Source organism: Choloepus didactylus, chromosome 2 (assembly GCF_015220235.1).
Source record: "Choloepus didactylus isolate mChoDid1 chromosome 2, mChoDid1.pri, whole genome shotgun sequence".
Taxonomy (NCBI): domain Eukaryota; kingdom Metazoa; phylum Chordata; class Mammalia; order Pilosa; family Megalonychidae; genus Choloepus; species Choloepus didactylus.
The window spans coordinates 194,416,980-194,440,000 of NC_051308.1; the positions used below are offsets into that span (position 1 = coordinate 194,416,980).

The 23,021-nt window shown below is 37.3% G+C and overlaps 1 protein-coding gene across 1 annotated transcript in view; it reads right to left on the reverse strand.

Annotated features, from left to right (window-relative positions):
• Positions 1-23,021, reverse strand: part of ZYG11A (zyg-11 family member A, cell cycle regulator) — a 114,476-nt gene that overhangs the window by 60,402 nt on the left and 31,053 nt on the right. Inside the window, exon 3 of the mRNA XM_037827206.1 lies at positions 5,000-5,751. Coding sequence (XP_037683134.1) covers positions 5,000-5,751 — 752 coding nt within the window. The remainder of the gene's footprint in view (positions 1-4,999; positions 5,752-23,021) is intronic.

The following is a 23,021-nucleotide window of genomic DNA, read 5'->3' on the forward strand; positions in this document are numbered from 1 at the left end:
CTTAATGCATTCTATGAAGCCAATATTGCCCTAATACCAAAGCCAGATAAAGATACTACAAGAAAAGAAAACTTCAGACCAATCTCTCTAATGAATACAGGTGCAAAAATCCTCAACACAATACTTGTTGCAAATCGAATCCAACAGCATATTAAAAGAATTATACACCATTACCAAGTGGGTTTTATTCCAAGCATGCAAGGGTGGCTCAACACAAGAAAATCAATTAATGTAATACACCACATTAACAAATTAAAAGGAAAAAAACACATGATCATCTCAATTGACACAGAAAAGGAATTTGACAAAATTCAGCATCCTTTCATGATTAAAACCACTTCAAAAGGTAGGAAGCTTCCTCAACATGATAAAGGACACATATGAAAAACCACAGCTAACATCATACTCAGTGGTGAGGGACTGAAAATTTTCCCTCTAAGATCAGGAAAAAGGCAAGGAGTCCACTGTCACCACTGTGCTAGAAGTTCTAGCTAGAGCTATTAGGCAAGAAAAAGAAATAAAAGGCATACAAATTGGAAAGGAAGAAGTAAAACTTTTCCTATTTGCAGATGATATGATCCTATACCTAGAAAGTCCTGAGAACTCTACAACAAAGCTACTAGACCTAATAAATGAGTTCTGCAAAGTGGCAGGATATAACATTAACATGCAAAAATCAGTAGTGTTTCTACACACTAGTAAGAAGCAATCTGAGGAAGAAATCAGGAAAAAAAAATTCCTTTTACAATAGCAACTAAAAGAATAAAATACCTAGGAATATACTTAACTAGGGATGTAAAGGACCTATACTTAGAGAACTACAAAGCATTGCTAAAGGAAATAAAAAAAGACCTAAATAAATGGAAGGACATTCTGGGTTCATGGATTGGAAGACTAAGTATTGTTAAGATGTCAATTCTACCCAAACTGATTTACAGATTCAACACAATTCCAATCAAAATTCCAACAGCCTACTTTGCAGAATTGGAAAAGTCAATTACCAAATTTATTTGGAAGGGTAAGGGGCCCCGAATAGCCAAAAAATATCCTGGAAGAAAAGGAGGACTCTCATTTCCTGACTTTAACATATACTACAAAGCAACTGTGATAAAAACAGCATGGTATTGACATAAATACAGACATTGACCAATGGAATTTAACTGACAGTTCAGAAACAGACCCTCACATCTATTGTCAATTGATTTTTGATAAGACTGCAAAGTCCACCCAATTGGGACAGAGCAGTCTCTATGGTGCTAGGAGAACTGGATATCCATATCAAAATGGATCAAAGACCTAAATTTAAAAGCCAGAACCATAAAACTCCCAGAAGAAAATGTAGGGAAGCATATTCAAAATCTTGTGGTAGAAGGTGGTTTCTTCGACTTTACACCAAAAGCACAAGCAATGAAAGAAAAAATAGATAAATGTGACCTCCTCAAAATTAAATACTTTTGTGCTTTAAAGGACACTGTCAAAAAAAGTGAAAAGGCAGCCTAATCAATGGGAGAAAATATTTGGAAACCACATATCCAATAAGGATTTAATATCCAGGATATATAAAGATATCCTACAACTCAACAATAAAAAGACCAAAAAAAAATTTTTTTAATGGGCAAGACACGAATAGACATTTTTCCAAAGAAGATACACAAATAGCTAAAAAGCACATGAAAAGATGGTCACATCCCTAGCTATCAGGGAAATACAAATAAAAACTATAATGAGATATCATTTCACACTCTCTAGAGTGGCCACTATTAAAAAAATAGAAAACTGCAAGTGTTGGAGAGGGTGTGGAGAAATAGGAACACTTATTCACTGTTTGTTGGTGAGAATGTGGAATGGTGCAGCTGCGGTGGAAGACAGTTTGGAGGTTCCTCAGGAAGATAAGAATAGAACTGCCATATGATCTGGCAATCCTGCTACTGGATATATACTCAGAAGAATCAAAAGCAGGGACACAAACAGACATCTGCACACCAATGTTCATAGAGGCATATTTACAACTGCCAAAAGATGGAAACAACTCAGGTGTCCACAACCAATGAATGGATAAACAAAATGTGTGTGTGTGTGTGTGTGTACACACACACACACACACACACACACACACACACACAATGGAATATTATGCAGCTGTGAGAAGAAATGAAGTCATGACACATGTGACTACATGGATGAATCTTGAGGACATTATGTTGAGTGAAATAAGTCAGACACGAAAAGGACAAATATTATATGACCTGACTTACCTGAACTAAATACAACTTTAAATTTATAGTGTTAGTATCTAGAACACAGGTTACCAAAAGATAGAATGAGGGTAGAGAATGGGGAGCTGATGCTTAATTTGTGCACCATATATAATAAGGTTGATTATAAATGTTTGAAAATGGATAGAGGTGATGGGAATGTATTATAGTGAGTGTAACTAATAGCGATGATATGTGGGTGTGATTATGACTGAAAGAGAAAAGTTTAGGGTATGGTATGTCACTAAAAGGAAAGCCAGATAACATAGTGATCCTCTTGGTGTGAAAATGTTCTAGAATTGATTGTGGTGATATATACACACCCTGTGAATATACTAGATGAAAGTTACTGTGCACTTCAGATGGACTGTATGGTATGTGAATTTATCTCAATAAAACTGCTTTTATAAACACACGTGTGCGTGAGCACGTGCACACACTCACACACACACTTCCTGATCTTGGCTCTCCCTGTCAGAACCGTGGGCACTCCATTACATCCTTGGTCACGGTTTTCCAGTTTTCTTAATAACTTGGTTATATGCTATGAAAGATTGGAAAAGTAGGTATGTACTGTGTTTGATATTAAATTTTGAATTAGTGTGACTTACAATATAACAGCTTATCAACGTTTGAAGATATTGGTACACAATCTCCTCTAAAGGAAAACTTGCCTCCAAATTTTAAGCTGGAAAGTCATTGGAATAACTTTAGTAAAGAATTACAACTACATGGATTTTTAGATTTTTCAGTATATACATTAACAATTGTATACAAATTGTTCATAATGTCTGTGTGCTGACCTTCAAAACAATCAATAAAATCTCAATTATGAAAGTAAAAAAAAAGAATCTAAACAATGGCTATATTCTAGAATTTTTAAAAAATTTTGGGGTCATCTAGATTACATCTGAAAGAGAATAAAAGGATGAGGCACAGCAAGACCAAGCTGAAGATGGGATCATTACCACATCACCTCTTCCTTGGCTTCCTGTAGATGCCAATACAAAAGAACCCTCATAAGGGACTCGTGCTGCACTGCATTTGTGGATCAACAAGGATTTCCAGGCAAATGAAATTTTGCAGTTTTTAATTCCTCACGATGCCCTGACTCCCTACTCCATTTTAAAGGAATTAAGCCTATGCTGCCCATTGAATTTCTGATGAAAGAAATAACATGTATTTGTTGTGTTTTAAGGTTTTCACTAACATTTAAATTTTATCCCCTTTACTGTAGCATATGTTTTGATCAACCCAAATGACAAAAATACCTTTGCAACTGATTTGAAAGATAGATATGTTTTCTAAAGGTTTTCTAAGACACACCTTTAAATTTACCATTCCACATAAATGGATTAAATTCTTTTGAGGTTCTTCACACTGGAAGATTATGGGTTCCCCTCTCCATCCCCATAATATCCAACACTGTATATAATGCCTATTTTTAAATTTTCAAAGTTAACTAAACTTACATATATACCAGATAAGTTTACTGAAATCAAGCTTCCCATTTTCTTTCGTCCCTGGTTCAAGTATCCCAAATACATGCTTAATTTCCCTATAAAGTAATCTAACACTAGTCCCATATTACTGCATATACCAATAGTTTATGTGCTAAAACCTTTTTTGATCACTGTGGTCTTTTGATCATTGTGACATTAAATACTATATATATTTAAATCCCCAAGTTCAGACTATATCTATATTTCAACCTAATGATGTAACTAATGGTTTCTACCTTCATTAGAGATTCCAGAAAATTAAAAAGACTTTTAAAACAATCACTATTTTTAAATCAAAATAATAAAATGTGAACACAACTTGACAAATCACTTTAGTCTCTCACCCTAGGGATAATTACATGAGGTGTAATTATAAAGAAAGGGTTCTTTTAAAACAGTGGTTCTAAAACAGTGGCTGCATATTAGAATTACCTAAGAGCTTTAAAAATCCAGTTTCCCAGGCCAAGTCCCAGACCAATTAAATCAGAATCTCTGGGGGATGGGACTCAGGCATTAGTCTATTTTAAAACTTCCAAATGATTCCAATGTACAGGTAGAAAATGGGGTAAAGAACCACTGTTTTAAAAAATATATCCTGAATGTATATATTTAAATATACGTTTATTTCAAAAGTGACAACCTGAGAGACTGTAAACTTATTCCAGCAAGACTGAAACTTTATTCTTAAGGTTCTTTTTTAAAATTGTGTTTTGTCATACCCTGGCCAAAAATGGGATTAGTCATGTTGATCACCTGTCTTACTAATTTTAATTAGCTTAACAGAGGTAAAGAGCACATATTTTAGAGTCACAAAGATTTAATTTAATTTAAATTGTGACAATTTAATTTTAATTGTCCCAGCTGTACCATTTAATAGTTAGTTCAATGATGGTGGGTTATTCACTAGTTCTTTAACCTCCTCAGCTCCCATTTCCTCATCTGCAAAATGGGAGGATTAAAGGAGAAAACCTAATCTGGCAGATATGAAGTAATATATAAATGGCTGTACTTATCATTATCAAGCTAAACTAGAAAACATGGAGGCAGAGATTGTATCTTGTTTAAGGTTATATTCCCATGATCAACAGCACAGTAGGTGCACAATAACTGATTGTTTAGGCTCCTTAAAGATTTGTTATCTGTCTTTGTAAGCCTAATACCTAGTACAGATCCCGGTACACAGTAAGAGCTTAATAATGTTCTGAACAAATGAAACAAAACTTATTTCATATAAGAACAAACCCTCAAGCCTTGCTTTGTAGTAAAGAAGTCAGAATAGCCAGCATCCGTAGCCAACAGTCCCACAAATTGCATTGCAGGCCGCTGCCGTATAAATAGCTCTACAGCTCCATCAGTGATGCAACTGCCCCCAGAAATATCCAGTGACACAATGTTAGGCAGGATATCCTTCTGCTGTAGCAAATAAAAAGCTAGGTCTGATTTGAGTTGCCTGTGATCAGAAATGTCAAGGTGAAGCAGATTTTTAAGTTCTCTAATGACTGCGATTATCTGTGACTTGGTCATGGTCAGGCATTTCAGATAGTGCATTGTGAGAGATTTGAGTCGATCCTTACAGGTTAGGAGTGCAGAGATGTTAGTGACCAGAGTATTGGAGATATCCAAGCTTTCCAATCTTGGTAACTGAGAAACATTAGCCAGGTCTTCACTATGAAAACAAACATTAAAAACACTTAAAATCCGAAGACCAACAAGCTGACCAAAGAATAGTTTTCTTGAATCTTGAGGGATGCTTGTCGAATCCAATAGGAGACACTGAAGGTTTTGCTTGATCCAGCTATTGCTGCAGAGTCCACTTATGATGTCTGGAACTGGGAGGTCAGTGTGCACTGCAGTAGCATCCAGTTCAATGAGCTTGTGATGGCAGAATGCTTTTGTGAATGTATCTGTAGAGATTTTAGCTTTTTGGATATAGACCAGCTTCAGTTTCATTTGGTTGCCTCGGAAAATGCTTGCTGTTCTATCAGTCAGCTTGCCTAAAAGAAAATCAGAATGAGCATGTAATGACAACTTAGATCTCATGCCTTTCCAGGAAGCAGTGTGGCCCGTGAACTAGGACTGATGCTAATAATATCAATAATGACTTCATTCACTACTTACACTTTGCCCAGCATTGTTCCAAACCCTTTAGTCAGATTATCTCATTTAATCTTCAAAATAATCCTAAAAGGCACTATTATTATTCCTAAACAATAATCCTAAAAGGTACTATTATTATTTCTAAACAAATTAGTGGATGGTCTTGAACAAATCATTTAACAGCTCTGAGCCCCATTTTCTTCATCTGTAAGATGAAAGGGTTGTACTAGATTTCATTTAGAAAAGACCTACAAAGCACCTTCTATGCATAGAATCATAAAATCCTGTGTTAAGTGCTGGACACACCTGTGACCACAAGGAATTCAGTCTAGGAAGGCAAGGCCAGATTAAAAAAATGACTACAACAGTATGTTACATAAAGGCATAAAACAGATTATTCAGAATGACTAAGTAGATCAGCACGACCGGAACACAGTGTACAAGGGGAAGCACAGTTGGAAATGAGAATGGAGGGCGAGGTAAAAGGCAGATAGCGCTTATACACAAAGCTAGGAAACTCAAGACATTTAACCTTTGGATAATGAGGAATGATAATTTTTAAGCAGAAAATAAATGGTCATAATTATATTTTTAGAAAGACCAATTCTGTGACATTGTAAAGGGACTAGGATGGTGTTTGATGGAAGTTAGTTAAGGGGCAAAGAGATTATTAATGATGAGAGATCAAAGTTTAGACTAAGGCTGACAGATCATACCCCTGAATGGACTGAGGGGAAGGGTCTGAGTAAAAAGGTGTCTAAGCTGATTCCCAGGTTCCCAGTTTAAATTGGGCTATGCTGTTACAGATTGAGTCATGTACCCCATAAAGACATGTTCAAGTCCTAACCTCTGATCCTGTGGATCTGACCCTATTTGTAAACAGATCTTTGAAGATGTTAAGGTGAGCCAAACTGAATCAGGGTAGGCCTTAATCCAATATGACGAAGTCCTTATAAGGAGAAGAAACCTGGACAGTGAGTAGGAGGCAGATGAGGAGATAAAGTAACCATGTGATGGAAACAGAAGTTGAGTTATGGATTGTGAGCAAGCCACCACCAGAACACTAGACTTCGGAGAAAGTATGATCCTGCCAACACCCTGATATTAAACTTCTAACCTACAAAACTGTGAGACAATAAATTCCTGTTCTTTAAACCAAATAATCTGCAGTACTTTGTAATAGCAGCACTGGTATACTAAGACAGCTACAAAGTAAGGGAGCTCCCACACTTCCGGCTCTGGGGAAGGACTCAATTAGTTCATTCATACATTTATTCAGCAAACATCAAGTGCCCACTATGTTCAAATCACTATGCTAGACACTAAGAATGGTGAAACAAGATAGATGTGGCTCCTGCCATCATGAAGTTTACTCACATCCTAGAGTGAGAAGAACCAAGACACAAAACAAGCAGAATACTACTAAAATTAGAAATGTGATAAGTGCTCTAATGAAAAACAGAAACATGATATGGGGCTAGGGAAAGGGATCAAGAGAACTGTCGGCTTCTGTGGGGTTTGAAGTAGTGACTTTTAAGCTAAGACCTAAAGGATGTGAAAAGCAAAAGGAGCTGTTGCCCCAGACAGAGGGAAAAGCAAAGCCTTGATGTGGGAAATGGCTTAGCATTTTCTGTGAAATGAGAGAAAACCACTGTGGCTGAAGCACAGCTGGTGAAGGAGAGACCAGGATCTAACAACATGGAGACAGGCAGGAGTCAGATTTTGTAGGCATGGTAAACAGTTTGCATTTTATGCTAAATATAATGGGAAGCCTTTAAAGTGTGACAGAGAGTAGTCATATCTGCTTAAGGTTTGAGAGGATTTGTTCTCTGCTCGTGTGGCAGAGCTTAGAGAGGGGCAAAGGTGGAGGTGGAGAAGACTACTTAGAAGGCCAGGGGTAAGGTAATATAACCTAAACTAAAAAGGTGTCATTGTGGAAGGGGCTAGGAATAAAAAAAGAAATTTGAGATATATTTTGACAATAAAAAATATTTCAACAGATAAGGGGAGAGGGCGAAGGAATCAAAAATGACTCCTAAGTCATTGAGCAACTAGACAGATGGCCAAGCCAGGCTGGCGATGAGGGGAAATGTCACAAATGTAGTGGATGCTGTCATGTGTCACTAAAGCCCCCCATTTGAAATAAAAGACTTACTACTTTAACTGCTAGAAATACCACCAGGACATAATCCACAGTGGTCAGCCCTCTATGGGGACTGCCTTAGCCTGAAGAGAGCCTCACCCAAGGTCACACACCCTTCCCACTGGGTCCACATCCAAGATCAAGGAAGGAGATATAAAGGCCCATTCCTCATACCCCAACCCACAACAGGTAATAGTCATCTCATCTTCAAAACTCACATTAGGTCCAACTGAGATCTTTCAGATTCTATATATTTTGTATCTATAAAACTGGAACACAATCATTTGGAATTTATCAGCACAGAGAAAGAAATTTAAACTATGGGAATAGATGACATTGGCATGTAGGAAAAGAAAAGGCCAGGATCAAGTACTGAGAGCATCAGCATTTAAGGTCAGATAGTCGTGATTTATAATCATATAATTTATATCATAATTTGTCATAATAACAAATAATATTTACTGAATGTTTTAAGCAGTTTAGGTATATTAACTTTTAATCCTTAAAATCTAATGAGGTAGGTACTACTATTAGTCTCAATTTACAGATGAGGTGAAGCACAGAGAAACTTAACTGGCCCAAGGAAACATACCTAATCAATAGTCAAAACAGTTGTACAAACCCAGGTGGTCTGGCTCCAGAGCCAGAGTTCTTAGCTTCTAGTCTGTACAGTTCTCAGGGCAGCTGGATAAGGAGACTGATAAGCAGCAGCCAGTGAGGTAAGAACAAAGCAAGAAGAATATGTCTCAGCAGCCCAAAGAAGAGTGTAGGACATCCAGGAAACCTTTGGACATGTGGTCTGGAGCATAGCATAAAGGTCTTAGCTGGGAACTTTGGGGAATCAGAGTAGAAGTGTTAGTTAAACCAAGAAACAGATTATATCACACAGTGAGTGTGCAAAGTGAGAAGGGTACTACAGTAGGTTGAATGGTGGCCACCAAAACCTATGTCCACCCAGAACCTGTGACTATGAACTTATTTTGGAATAAGGTATTTGTAGACGTAATTATGTTAAAGATCTTGAGAGGAGATTATCCTGGATTTAGGGTGGGTCCTAAATCCAATGATACATGTTCTTTTAAGAAGCAGAAGGAGACAAGAGACACAAACATAGGAAAAGGCAATGTGATGATAGAAGCAGTGACTGGAGTCACACATCCCAAGCCAAGGAGGAGATACAGAATCTGGGACAACTAATCAAAGATGTGCAAACAAACCTCCTGAATCAATTCAAAGAAATGCAGGAAAATGTGTATAAAGAGATAAAGGATATTAAGAAGACACTAGAGGAGCATAAAGAAGAATCTGAAAAAATAGAGAAAAATAAAAGCTATTACAGAAATAAAAGCACTGTAGATGAAATTAAAAATAAACTGGAAACACACAACAGCAGATTTGAGGAGGAAGAAAGAATCATCAAGCTAGAAGACAGACTAACCAAATTTGAACAGACAAAAGAACAAGGGGAGAAAAAAATGGAAAATTTTGAGCATGGTCTCAGGGAAATGACTGACAACACAAAGCATGCAAATATACAGATCAAGGGTGTCCCAGAAGGACAAGAGAAAGGAAAAAGGCCAGAAAGAATATTTAAAGAAATGATGGCTGATAATTTCCCAACCATTCTAAAGATATAAATATGCAAATCCAAGAGGCCCAACATACTCCAAACAGAATAAATCCAAATAGACCCACCCCAAGACACATAGTAATCAGACTGTCAAATGCTGAAGAGAAGAAGAAAATTCTGAAAGCAGCAAAAGAAAAGCGATTCACCACATACAAGGGAAAGAATATAAGACTAAGTGCTGATTTCTCATCAGACACCATGGAGGCAAGAAGGCAGTGATACGATATATTTAAGATACTGAAAGAGAAAAATTGCCAGCCAAGAATTCTCTAGCCAGCAAAGATGTCCTTCAAATAACAGGGAGAGTCTAAAATAGTCACAGATAAACAGAAGCTGAGAGAGTTCATTAATAGATTGAGCCATAGGAGAACTAAAAGGAGTCCTGCAGGTTGAAAACAAAAGACAGAAGAGAGAGGTCTGGAGGAGAGTACAGCACTGAAGAATATCAGGGTAACTGAAAGAATAAAGAAAGAGAGAAAAAAAAATAGGTCTGACAAATAAAAATAAAGGATAAGATGGGTAGATCAAGAACTGTCTTTACATTAATAACTTTGAATGTTAATGGATGAAACTCCCCAAATAAAAGACACAGATTGGCAAAATGGATCAAAAACTATGATCCCTCTCTATGCTATTTACAAGAGACTCATCTTAGATGCAAAGATAGTGTGCCAGTTTGAATATATTGCGTCCCCCAAACGCCATTATCTTTGATGTAATCTTGTGTGGGCAGATGTTATCAGTGTTGATTAGAATGTAATTCTTTGAGTGTTTCTTTGGAATGTGCCCCACCCAGCTGTGGGTGATGACTCTGATTGGATAATTTCCATGGAGGTGTTGCTCCACCCATTCGGGGTGGGTCTAAGTTGATCAGTGGAGCCATATAAATGAGCTGACATAAAAGAAGAAACTCAGTGCAGCTGTGAGTGATGTTTGAAGAGGAGCTACAGCCAAGAGGGACACTTTGAAGAATGCACTGGAACTGAGAGAGGAGCTTCAGCTTACAGAGACATTTTGGAGATGGCCTTTGAAAGCAGACTTTTGCTCTGGAGAAGCTAAGAGAGGACAAACACCCCAAAGAGCAACTGAGAGTGACATTTTGGAGAGAAGCTGAAGCCTAGAGAGGAACGTCCTGGGAGAAAGCCATTTTGAAACCAGAACTTTGGAGCAGACGCCAGCCACGTGCCTTCTCAGCTGACAGAGGTTTCCAGACACCATTGGCCATCCTCCAGTGAAGGTACCTGGTTGCTGATGTGTTACCTTGGACATTTTATGGCCTTAAGACTGTAACTGTGCAGCCAAATAAACCCCCTTTTATAAAAGCTGATCTGTCTCTGGTGTTTTGCATTCTGGCAGCATTAGCAAACTAGAACAGATAGAAATAAGTTGAAAGTGAAGGGATGGAAAAAGATATTCCACACAAGTAGTAACCAAAAGAAAGCTGGGGTAGCTATGCTAGTATCAGGCAAAATAGACTCCAAATACAAAAATAAAGATAAAGAAGGATACTATATAGTAATAAAAGGGGCAGTACAACAAAAAGAAATAACAATCACAAACATCTACGCTCCTAATCAAGGTGCCCCAAAGTACCAGAGACAAACACTGACAAAATTGAAGGGAATAACAGACTACTCTACCATAATAGTTGGTGACTTCAACACACCACTCTCTTTAATAGATAGAACAACTAAACAGAGGTGCAATAAAAAAAAACAATAAATAAATAAATAAATAAAGTAAAAAAATAAAATATTAAAAAAATATAAAAATAAAAAAAAACAGAGAAGCTAAATAATATGATAAATTAACTATACCAAGCAGACATATAAAACACTGCATCCAAAAACCAAGATAAATATTCTTATCAATTGCCCACAGAACATTCTCAAGGATAGACCATATGTTGGGGAACAAAACAAATCTTAATAAATTTAAAAGGATTGAAATTATACAAGGAACTTTCTTTGAACACAATGGAATGAAACTGAAAATCAAAAAAAAAGGGAGAACCAGAAAACACACGAATATATGGCGGTTAAACAAGATGCTCTTAATCACTGGGTCAAAGAAGAAATTGCAAGAGAAATCAGCAAATATCTCAAGATGAATGAAAACAAGAACACAACATGTCAAAACTTATGGGATGCAGTGAAGGCAATGCTAAGAAGGAAATTTATACACCTAAATGCCTACATTAAAAATGAAGAAATAACTAAAATCAACGACCTGGCTCCCAAATGCCGGCATTCCCTGCCCTTCCCCTGGAAAACTTGCTGGCCAGACAGCTTTTCCCTAGCATTGATTATTACCTCTGGTATAATAATCCCTGATCCCATACTGAGTAGCAGTCTTCATCAGAGGTGGCATCTTTCAGATGCTGGGATAGTGTTTCTTCCCAGCTCATAGGGCCAGGATGAGATGTCTCTTGTTTCATGCTATCAGTCTTCCCCAAACCCATTCCTTCACCAGTGCCTGGCACACCTCCAGACTTGCTGTTATTCCAGGACCTCACAATCTTGGTCATGGAATGAAAAACCTGGCCCTCTTTCACACCAGGTTCTAAGAGATTATTTTATCAAACACTTTGTATAGTCCAGCACTAAGAAGCTAAGGGGACCTCAAGCATTCCCTTTTGCCCCATATTTGTGAAGAAGCTTCTGGGAGATAGAAGGGTAGTGTTAAGTAGATTGTTGCCATGCCAGCTTCTCAGTCACTGCTTGGGCCTCAAGTATCCTCCCTTCCCCATCTCCCCACTGACTGGCATCCCACCTCCTTTAGAAATTCCCCCATTAAAGATGTCTTACAGTGTGAAAAAAAAAAAAAGATGCAGACTGGTAGGATGGATTAAAAAGTACGACCCACCATATCGTAGATGAGTTTACAAGAGACTCATCTTTGACCCTGTGACACAAAGAGACTGAAAGTGAAAGGACAGGAAAAAAATATTCTATACAAGCTACAAACAAAAGACAGCAGGGGTAGATATATTAATATCAGACAAAAATTTTTCAAGTGAAAGATGTCATGAGACACAAAGAAGGAAACTAAATATAAATAAAAGGGACAGTTCACCAAGAAGAAATAACAATCATAAATGTTTACGCACTCAATCAAGGAGCTCCAAAATACATGAGACAAACAGCGGCTAAACCGAAGAGAGAAACAGACATTTCTACAATAGTGAGAGACTTCAATACACCACTCTCTTCTATAGATAGAACAACTAGACAGGGGACCAACAAGGAAATTGAGAACCTAAACAATATGATAAATGAATTGACTTAACAGACATCTATAGATCGTTACATACCAAAGTACCAGGATATATATTATTCTCTAATATATTTCTCCAGGACATATCATAAGCTGGGGCACAAAACAAGTCTTAATAAATTTAAAAAGATTGAAATTATTCAAAGCACATTCTCTGACCATAATAGAATGCAATCAGACATCAACAACCACAAAAGAACCAGATCTTTCTCAAATATATGGAGGTTAAACAACATACTCCTAAAGAACCAGTGAGTCAAAGAAGAAATCGAAAGAGAAATAGGTAAATATCAGAAATGAATGAAAATGAGAACACAACATATAAAACCCTGTGGGATGCAGCCAAGGCGGTGCTCAGAGGGAACTTTATACCTCTAAATGCATACATCAAAAAGCAAGAAAGAGCTAAAACCAAAGACCTAACTAAACAACTGAAAAGGCTAGAGGATGATCAGCAAAGTAACCCTAAAGCAAGTAGAAAGAAAGAAATAACAAAGATGAAAGCAGAAATAAATGAGCTGGAGAGCAACAACAACAAAAAACAATAGAGAGAATAAATAAAACCAAAAGCTGGTTCTTTGAGAAGATCAACAAGATTGACAGACCCTTAGAAAGATGACAAAGTCAAAAAGAGAGGAGACCCAAATAAAAACAATCAGAAATGAGAGTGAGGTAATTAATTACTATAGAACCTGAAGAAATTGAAAAAAAAAATCATGAGGATACTTTGAACAACTGTATGCCAATAAGCTAGACAAAGGAGAGGAAATGGAAAATATCATGGAAACACATGAACAGCCTAGATGACCCAAGAAGAATTAGACGACCTCAACAAACCAATCCAAGGAAAAAGATCCAATCAGTCATCAAAAATCTCCCTATAAATTAAAAGCCCAGCGCCAGAAGGCTAGACAGGCGAATTTTAATAATCATCCCAAAAAGAACTGACACCATTCCTGCTCCAAATCTATCAAAAAATTGAAGAAAAAGGAAAACTACAAAACTCATTTTTTATGAAGCTAGTATCACTTTTATATCAAAACCAGATAAAGATACTACAAAAAGGGAAAACTGTAGGCCAATCTCCATAATGAACATAGACACAAAAATTCACAACAAAGTATTTGCAAATCAAATCCAAAGGCACATTAAAAGAATTATACACCACGATCAAGTGGGGTTCATTCCTGGCATGCAAGGGTAGTTCAACATAAGAAAAGCAATTAATGTAATATAATATATTAACAAATTGAAATGGAAAAATCAAATCAGCATCTCGATAAGACACTGAAAAAGCATTTGACAAAATTCAGCATCCATTTTTGATAAAAACATAACAAAAGGAAGAAACTTAGAGAAATTTCCTCAATATGATAAAGGGCATATATGAAAAAACCCACAGCCAGCATAGTACTCAAGGTGAGAGACTGAAAGCCTTCCTACTGAGACTGGGAATGAGACAAGGATGCCCAGTGTCACCTCTACTATTCAACATTGTCCAAGAAATTCTAGCCAGAGCAATCTGGCAAGTAAAAGAAATAAAGGCATCCTAATTGGAAAGAAGAAGTAAAATGGTTATTATTTGCAGATGATATGATCTTATATTTCAAAAATCTTGAGAAATCAACAACAAAGCTACTTGAGCTAATAAACAAATTCAGCATAGTGGTGGGATACAAACACAAAAGTCAGTAATGTTCCTATACACTAGTAATGACCTAACTGAAGAGGCAATTAAAAAAAAATCCACTCACAATAACAACTAAAAAAAATCAAGTACCTAGAAATAAATGTAATCAAGGTTGTAAAAGACCTCTACACAGAAAATTACAAATTGTTACTAAAAGAAATCAAAGGGGAACTAAAGAGGTGGAAAGATATTCCATGTTCATGCATAGGAAGGCTAAACAGCATAAACGTGTCAATTCTACCCAAACTGATCTACAGACTCAACGGAATTCCAATCAAAATTCCAACAACCTACTTTTCAGACTTGGAAAAGTTAGTTATCAAATTTATTTAGAAGGGTAAGGGGCCTTGAATTGCCAAAAACATTCGAAAAAAGAAGAACAAAGTGGGAGGACTTACATTTCCAGACTTTCAATCCTACTATAAAGCCACAGTGGTCAAAACAGCATAGTATTGGAACCAAGACAGACATATTGATCACTGGAATCAAACTGAGAGTTTAGAAATACAACCCCAGATCTATGGCCAACTGATTTTTGATAATGCCCCTAAATCCAGTAAACTGGGACTAAATGGTCTCTTCAACAAACAGGGCTGGGAGAAATGGATATTCATATCCAAAAGAATGAAAGAGGACCCGTTCCTCACACCCATACAATATTAACTCAAAGTGGATCAAAGACCTCAATATAAGAGACAGCACTACAAAACTCTTAGAAGATAATATAGGGAGACATCTTCAAGACCTAGTAATAGGAGGTAGTTTCTTAAACCTTACACCCAAAGCACAAACAACAAAAGAAAAAATAGATAAATGGGAACTTCTCACAATCAAAAGCTTCTATGCCTCAAAAGACTTTGTCAAATTGGTGAAGAGGCAACCAAATCAATGGGAGAAAATATTTGGAAATCATATATCTGACAAGACTGATATCCTGCATATATAAAGAAATCCTACAACTCACCAACAATAGTACAAAAGCCCAATTATAAAATGGGCAAAAGATATGAAAAGGCATTTTTCCAAAGAAGAAATATAAATGGCTAAAAAGACACATGAAAAAATGCTCATCTTCACTAGCTATTAGGGAAATGCAGTTCAAAATCACAATGAGATACCATCTCACACCAATAAGAATGGCTGCCATTAAACAAATAGGAAACAACAAATGCTGGAGATGATGTGGAGAAACTGTAATTCTTATTCATTGCTGGTGGGACTGTATAATGTACACCCACTGTGGAAGACAGTTTGGCAGTTTCTCAGAAAACAAGATTTTGAGTTACTGTATGATCTGGCAATTTCACTTCACAGTATATACCCAGAAGATCTGAAAGCACTGACACAAATAGACACTTACACACTGATATTCATAGCAGCATTGTTCACAATTCCTGAGACAGAAACAATCCAAGTGTTCTTCAAAAGATGAGTGGATAAACAAAATGTGGTGTGTGTGTATATACACACACACACACACACACACACACACACATATACACGATGCAATACTGTGCAGCAGTAAGATGGAACAAGGTCCTGAGACATGGTTGAACCTTGAAGAAATAATTCTAAGTGAAATAAGTCAGACACAAAAGGAGATCTACTGTATGTTACCACTACTATGAACTCCCTAAACAATGTAAAATCAATGTCTTATGATGTAGAATATTGGGGACCTAGAAATAGACAGAAGCTAGTGAAGGGGGAATGATAACCTAATATGTTCAGATATGTCAATGAGGGTGAATTTAAAGGTATGGGGATAGAGATGATGATTGTTTGTTAATGGGATTATAAGTATCAGAGCTGCATGGAAGGTGAACAGGATTGAAAGCGGTTGTTTAAAGGCATGTATCCCACAGATCAGCACTACAAATATAGATAGGTGCTTGCATGATATATTTCTAAGATATGACACTGGTACAGAGAGTTGACAACAGAGTAGTGTATGAGAAAAATCTACCTATTGCATACTAGGGACTATAATTAATAGGAATACCCTACTAGTACCACACAAATACCAGGGAAAAATAATTAAGGGCTGAAAAGACCTATGGGGTGTTTGGGGTCCTGAGAATTGTTAAAATGGAGAATAATGAGGATTATACAACTGAGTGATGAGAATGTGAGATACTGATCAGCTATCAAGGACACAACATAGGCTATGTGAAATTAGGAACCCCTTACTTTATAAGTCAAGCCCTTGAATTTGAGGCTTCCTCTTGTGAAACTTACGGTTGTAAAGGGTAAGCTAAGCCCATCTATAACTATGTCCAGGAGTCACCTCTAGAGAACCACTTTTGTTGCTCAAATGTGGACATTCTCTCTCTAAGCCCAACTCTGCAAATAAATTCATCACCTTCCCCCCAACATGAGACAGGATCTCCCCAGGTGACTGAGTCTCCCCGGTGACGTGGGACACAGATCCAGGGAATGAGCCTGACCTTGGCATTGAGGAGTTGGGAATGTCTTTTTGACCAAAAAGGGGGGAAAAAAGGCAATAAAATAAGGTTTCAGTGGCTAAGAGATTTCAAACAGAGTCGAGAAGCTGTCCTGGAGGTTACTCCTATGCAAGCTTCAGCTAGATATGCCAAATGGCCACAGTGTGATAAGCCCAAGTGAACAGCAGTCCCCAAACCCTAAAGAATACCCTGGTCCCTATCTGAGACTCTAAAAAAGTTTCACTCACTAAGTATATTGTTCAGAAACATAAATCCTCCATAGAGCTCCTGTGCCAGCTAAGTTCCAAAATCCAGTGGCAACAGCCACTTCAAGAACATCAACCAGTCACATCCACTTTACCCATAATGTTACACATCCCTTTACAACAAGAACAAGTTAGGGTGGCCACTAACTTTGACATCCCTGAAGATCAGGAAAGTGATTAAACTAGAGGAAGAGTTAGCAGCAGACAATATAGAATTTAACAAAGGATTATGAATGCTGAATCTCTATTATTAAATTTTCTTTTTTTAGTTTCTAAAGTATTAGAATAGCTATAAGGAAAGAACTGAAATGGTGGAACTGTAACATAACATTCTTCGACATTTGCTATACAGCTACTTGTTAAACTTAATTTGAAAGTTATCACCATTTTGCATGTATGTTATATTTCACAATAAGGAAATAACTGAAACTTTGGAAAGTAACCCTTAAAATTCCTTGAAATTTGCTCTCTAACTAGTTGTTAAATTGCACTTGGAAAGTTAGCACTTCTAGGTATATATATTATGTTCCACACACACACACACAAAATGTTTAAAAAAATTAACTCAGGCAGAACTCACTCTTCCACCATAAAACAACTAGAATACTGGTAGAGAACCACCAAAGCAGCAGTTCCAGAGTCCAGGTGATCAGAAGGACCTCTCCATTATATAAGGAAGACCTGAATGATAATGTGAAGAAATAGGACCGGGAAACTGGGTTGAGCATATTCAATCACAATCAACCTTGAGGTGTGCCCTAGCACAACGGCCGGAATAGGCAGCTGAAAAACAGCCAACGTCTGCTTCAGAGAGATCGGGGAGGCAGTCCTCTCAGACCCGCAGCCTAGCATTCCCATGCAGGAACCCAGGAGCCAGGAGACTCAACTTAGCCACATACAGAGACCCTGCTGCAGTGCCCAGTGCCTATGTACATTCCTGAGGCAAGCGCCTGGACTTGGGAGTCTGGGAAGCCCTCTCTGTGGAAGGAGAAAGGGACGCAGACCAGAGCCAATCTGATAATCGGCCAGCAAGAGAGAGACTGTGGGTCCTGCTGCCTGGATCCTATCTGCACAGGGGCTCAGGGCGCTCACTGCATGCACGAGCAGAGAGGCGGAGGTGAGTAAGCTGCATTGCAACAGCTAGTGCCTTTCCCCCGCCCCCAAGGTGGTCTTGCTGGCCAGCGAAAAGCAGTGCACTCCTGGGACAGCTGCTGGCTGGTGAAGTTTAACATCCCAGTCCTGCAGCCTGGAGTCTTCCCAGACAGGAGTCTGGGAATCAGAAGACCCATCACACCTACAAGCCGGAATCTTTGCTGTGGTACACAGTGCCCATTACCCAACCCTGGAACCAGCGGCTTCCAGCACAACCAGGGGCCTGCAAACTTGACTGGATTTTTACGTGGTCCAGACTCTGTGCAGCTAGCTGCTGCAGTCAGAGAGAGGTGGGACAGTGAGAAAGAGAAGGCCCAACAGTGCCATTTGCTGGGAAGACAGGGAAAGCACAGACTGGCAAGCTACTTTTCTTTCCAGCCTTCGACAGATTTTTGAAAAGGGGTGCTCCTCCTGAGATAGTTCCTGACCTTTGTTTGGCTGGGAATTACTGACAAACCAACTGTCAAAGGAGACCTACAACTCAAACCTTAGCAAAAAAAAAATATTAGACAAGCAAGGGAAACCCAACTTTCAAAATAACATTATCAAGATAATCAAATACCCACAAACCAAAACAAAAAAATAATAAACCATATGAAGAAGAAAGAAGATACGGCCAAGCCAAATAAAATTTTAAAAAGCCAAATAAAATTTTAAAAGGCCAAATAAAATGAAATAAAATAAATAAAATAAAAATAAATAAAATACAATAAAATTAAAAAGCCAAATAAAATTTAAAAAAAAGAAGATATGGCCAAGCCAAATAAATAAAAAAAAAAAGCCAGAGGAGACAAAGAATTTGGAACTAATCAAAGATGTTCATAAAAATCTCATCAGTAATTTCAATGAGATGGCTAAAGAGATAAAGGATATCAAGAAAACACTAGAAGAGCATGAAGAAGAATTTGAAAGAACAGAAAAATACAAGATCTTTTGGAAATGAAAGATGCTGTAGATCAAATTTAAAATATACTAGTATATTAAAATATACTAGATAAAATATACTAGAGAAACACGACAGATTTAAGGAGGCAGAAGAAAGAATAAGCGAACTAGAGGACAGAGCAACTGAATTTGAATGCACAAAGAGTGAGAAAGATGGAAAATTTGAATTGGATCTCAAGGAAATGATGGACAACAAAAAGCTCATAAATATAAGAATCACTGGTTTCCCAGGAGAAGAGAACAGTAAAGGGGGACAGTAAAGTAGGGACATGAACAGACATTTGCACACTGATGTTCACAGCAGCATTACTCACAATTGCCAAAAGATGAAACCAACCCAAGTGTCCATCAACAGATGAGTGGATAAACAAAATGTGGTATATACATATGATGGAATATTATTCAGCAATAAGAAGGAATAAGGTCCTGGAGCATGTGACAACATGGATGAACCTTGAAGACATTATGTTAAGTGAAATAAGTAAGACACAAATGAAAATCATTGCATGATCTCACTGATATGAATAAAAATATTTAAACTGATAAACATAAAATATATAGAATATATGTTACCAGGACAGAGAATGAGGCTTTGTGGAGCAGTTACTTAATATGTACAGAATGTTTAACTAGGGTGAACTTAAATGTTTGGAAATGGACAGAGGTGATGGTAGCATGTTATTGTGGGAACAATTAACAGTGCTGAATGGTGTGTGAGTACGGTGGAAAAGGGAAGCCTAGAGTCATGTATGTCACCAGAGGGAAAGTTGAAGTTTAAAACATGGCAATGTGTAACAGTAAATATTGTGGTGGACAATGTTTGTGATTAACTGTCCAAATATAAAAAAGTTCTTTCATGAACTTCAGCAGATGAACAACACTATTATAAGATGTTAATAATACAGGGGTATATGAAAAAAATGTACCTATTGCCAACTATGGACTATAGTTAGTAATATTTTAATACTCTTTCATCAGTACTAACAAATGTACAACACCAATATTATGGTCAATAATATGGGGGGATAAGGGGTATGGAGGATTAGGGTTTTCTTTTTTATTTTTATTTCTTTTTTGGAGTAATGAAAATGTTCTAAATTTGATCACTGGGGCTGTACACACAACTATGTGATCATACCGTGAACCAGTGACTGTATACTTTGGATGGTTTCTATGCTGTATGAATATATCTCAATAAAATTGCATTTAAAAAAGTAGAGAGTAATAAACATTAAAAATCTAACCTGCAAGAACTCCTAGCAATTTAATGGATCTAAGCAATCACCTACGGCCATCAAAACCACAAAAAAACTACATTTTTAAACTTTCTGAAAAAAGAATAAAGCACCACAAAAACAAAAACAAAAACAAAAACAGAAAAAAACACCTGAATCTGAATCTGATCTAGCCTCCACCTCTAACTTTTAATTTACAGGAGATACAGGGAATAGAGGAACAGGTCAAAACCATACCAGTCAAGCAATTTGCAAAATCCAGACTATAGGAAACTAGAGAACAAACCAACAGTTTCTTTAATATGTACATATATAATAGATACAGACACACATGCATATCTATAAACTCATGTAATATATATTACAAAATACTAAGAGACAGAGGAGAAGCTTATAGATTAAAAGAGTCTTAAGAAGCCTGTCAAGCAATCACAATGTACGGACCTAATCTGGATTCCAATTCAAAAACAGTTTTAAAAAACTCTAAGACAATCAGGCAAAGACAATCAGGCAAAATGAATGCTGACTAGATATTTGATGATATTAAGAAATTAATGTTAAATTTATTAAGTGTGAAAATTGTATTGTGGTAATAATTTTTAAAAAATTTCCCAAAACCCCAGATATAGTAGAAATGACATATCTGAAATTTGCTTCAAAATATATAAAGGCAGGATGGGTAAGAGGTGGAGATATGGATGAAACAAAACAGGCCATGAACTGAAGATGGGTATTTCAGATTTTATTTAGTGTCTACAGTTTTGCATATTTCAAAATTTTTCAAAACTCTAATCTACAGAGAGCAATAATCATTCTTTCTTTCTAAACTCTATGTGTTAAAGTTGTGGAATACACAGATGGTGCTCTCAGGGTAAAAGTCACAGAACAGAATGCATTTTCTTTTACTCAATTTTTTGAAAATTTATTTAACTGGTGATAAACAGCATCTTTGTATTAAAATTGCACATGAAAAATCTGGGGGAATGGGGAACTAAATATAAAATAGCACTCCCAGGGGCTCCTTCAGGGCATCAGGGCAGCATAAAGATTGTCATATTATTAGCACCTAGCACAGTGTCTGCCATGTACAGTAGGGGTTCAGTAATTAAGGAATGAGTACCACAACAATGAGAAGTTTCAATAGGGGGGTATATGGAAATATCAGATTTTTTACATGTAGACCTACAACTTCTCTAATTAAAAAAATAATAATAATTTTAAAAATACATGCTAAGTGAAAGAAACCAGACATATTGAATGATTCCACCATTTGTATAAAATGTATAAATAAATCTATAGAGAGAGAAATGGATTAGTGGTTATGTAGGGCTGGGGAAAGACAGAGGGATCGAGAAGTGACTGATGAGGAGCATGTGGTTTTTTCTTTCTGGAGTAATGGAAAAGTTATAAAATTGATTGTGGTGATGAATGCAAAACTCTGCGATTATACTAAAAGCCAATGATTTTATACTTTGGATGGACTGTATGGTGTGTGAATATATCACAATAAAACTGCTTTTTACAAAATATGAATAAAAACTGCTACAATTTGTGAGAAATTCTGATAAGCCTCTTGAAGAGGTTTTCAAATAGTCACCTAGTAAAATTCTGCCCAAACAACTCAACATGCTAAATTAAGTGAGCATACTTAGGCAGTATATGGCATGATGGTTAAAAGAAGTTTCTGAACCCTAAACTATGGGCTTTAGTTAAATATAATTATAATAACATTTGCTCATCAATTGTAACATACGTACCACATTGAGTGAAAAATGCTAATGGGGAAACTGTATGTGAAGGGAGGGCTGGAGGTACATGGGAACTGTGAACCTTCTGTATGATTTTTCTGTAAACCTACACCTGCTTAAAAAAAAAATCTATTTAGAAATATGAGGCTGGACAGCAAAGAGGAACATCTCTGGAGAACCTGCTCCGGGCCCCGGGATGCTCCCTCTCCTGGGTGAGCATCCCCTCCAGCTGCCCGTCCCTGGGCCCTCCTCAGCCCACGCCCTGCAGCTAATCACACATTCTGAGTTTTCTGGCCCGGGTGAGACTCTGGAGAAGAGATTTGTTGGTGAGCTGCTGTGAAGAGGAATGCTGTGGTGAGAGGTACGTCACTTGGATGAAAGCCAGAGCCTCCTGGTAACTATACTCTGACTTGGGTGGAAATAGGCTGCCAAGGCCATAGGAGACCCAAAAAAGGAAGTCTTGCAAGACATGAGGCAGGTCTGAGTTGGACAAGAGTGGGAAAAAGACGTTGTCAGTTACTCCTCCAGGGCAGTTGGTAGAAAGCCAGGAACTGAGAGGAACGGACACTGCAGAGCAATTTGACCTTGGGCATACTTTATACAACACTCACGAACACATGGAGCAGCTGAGATCAGCG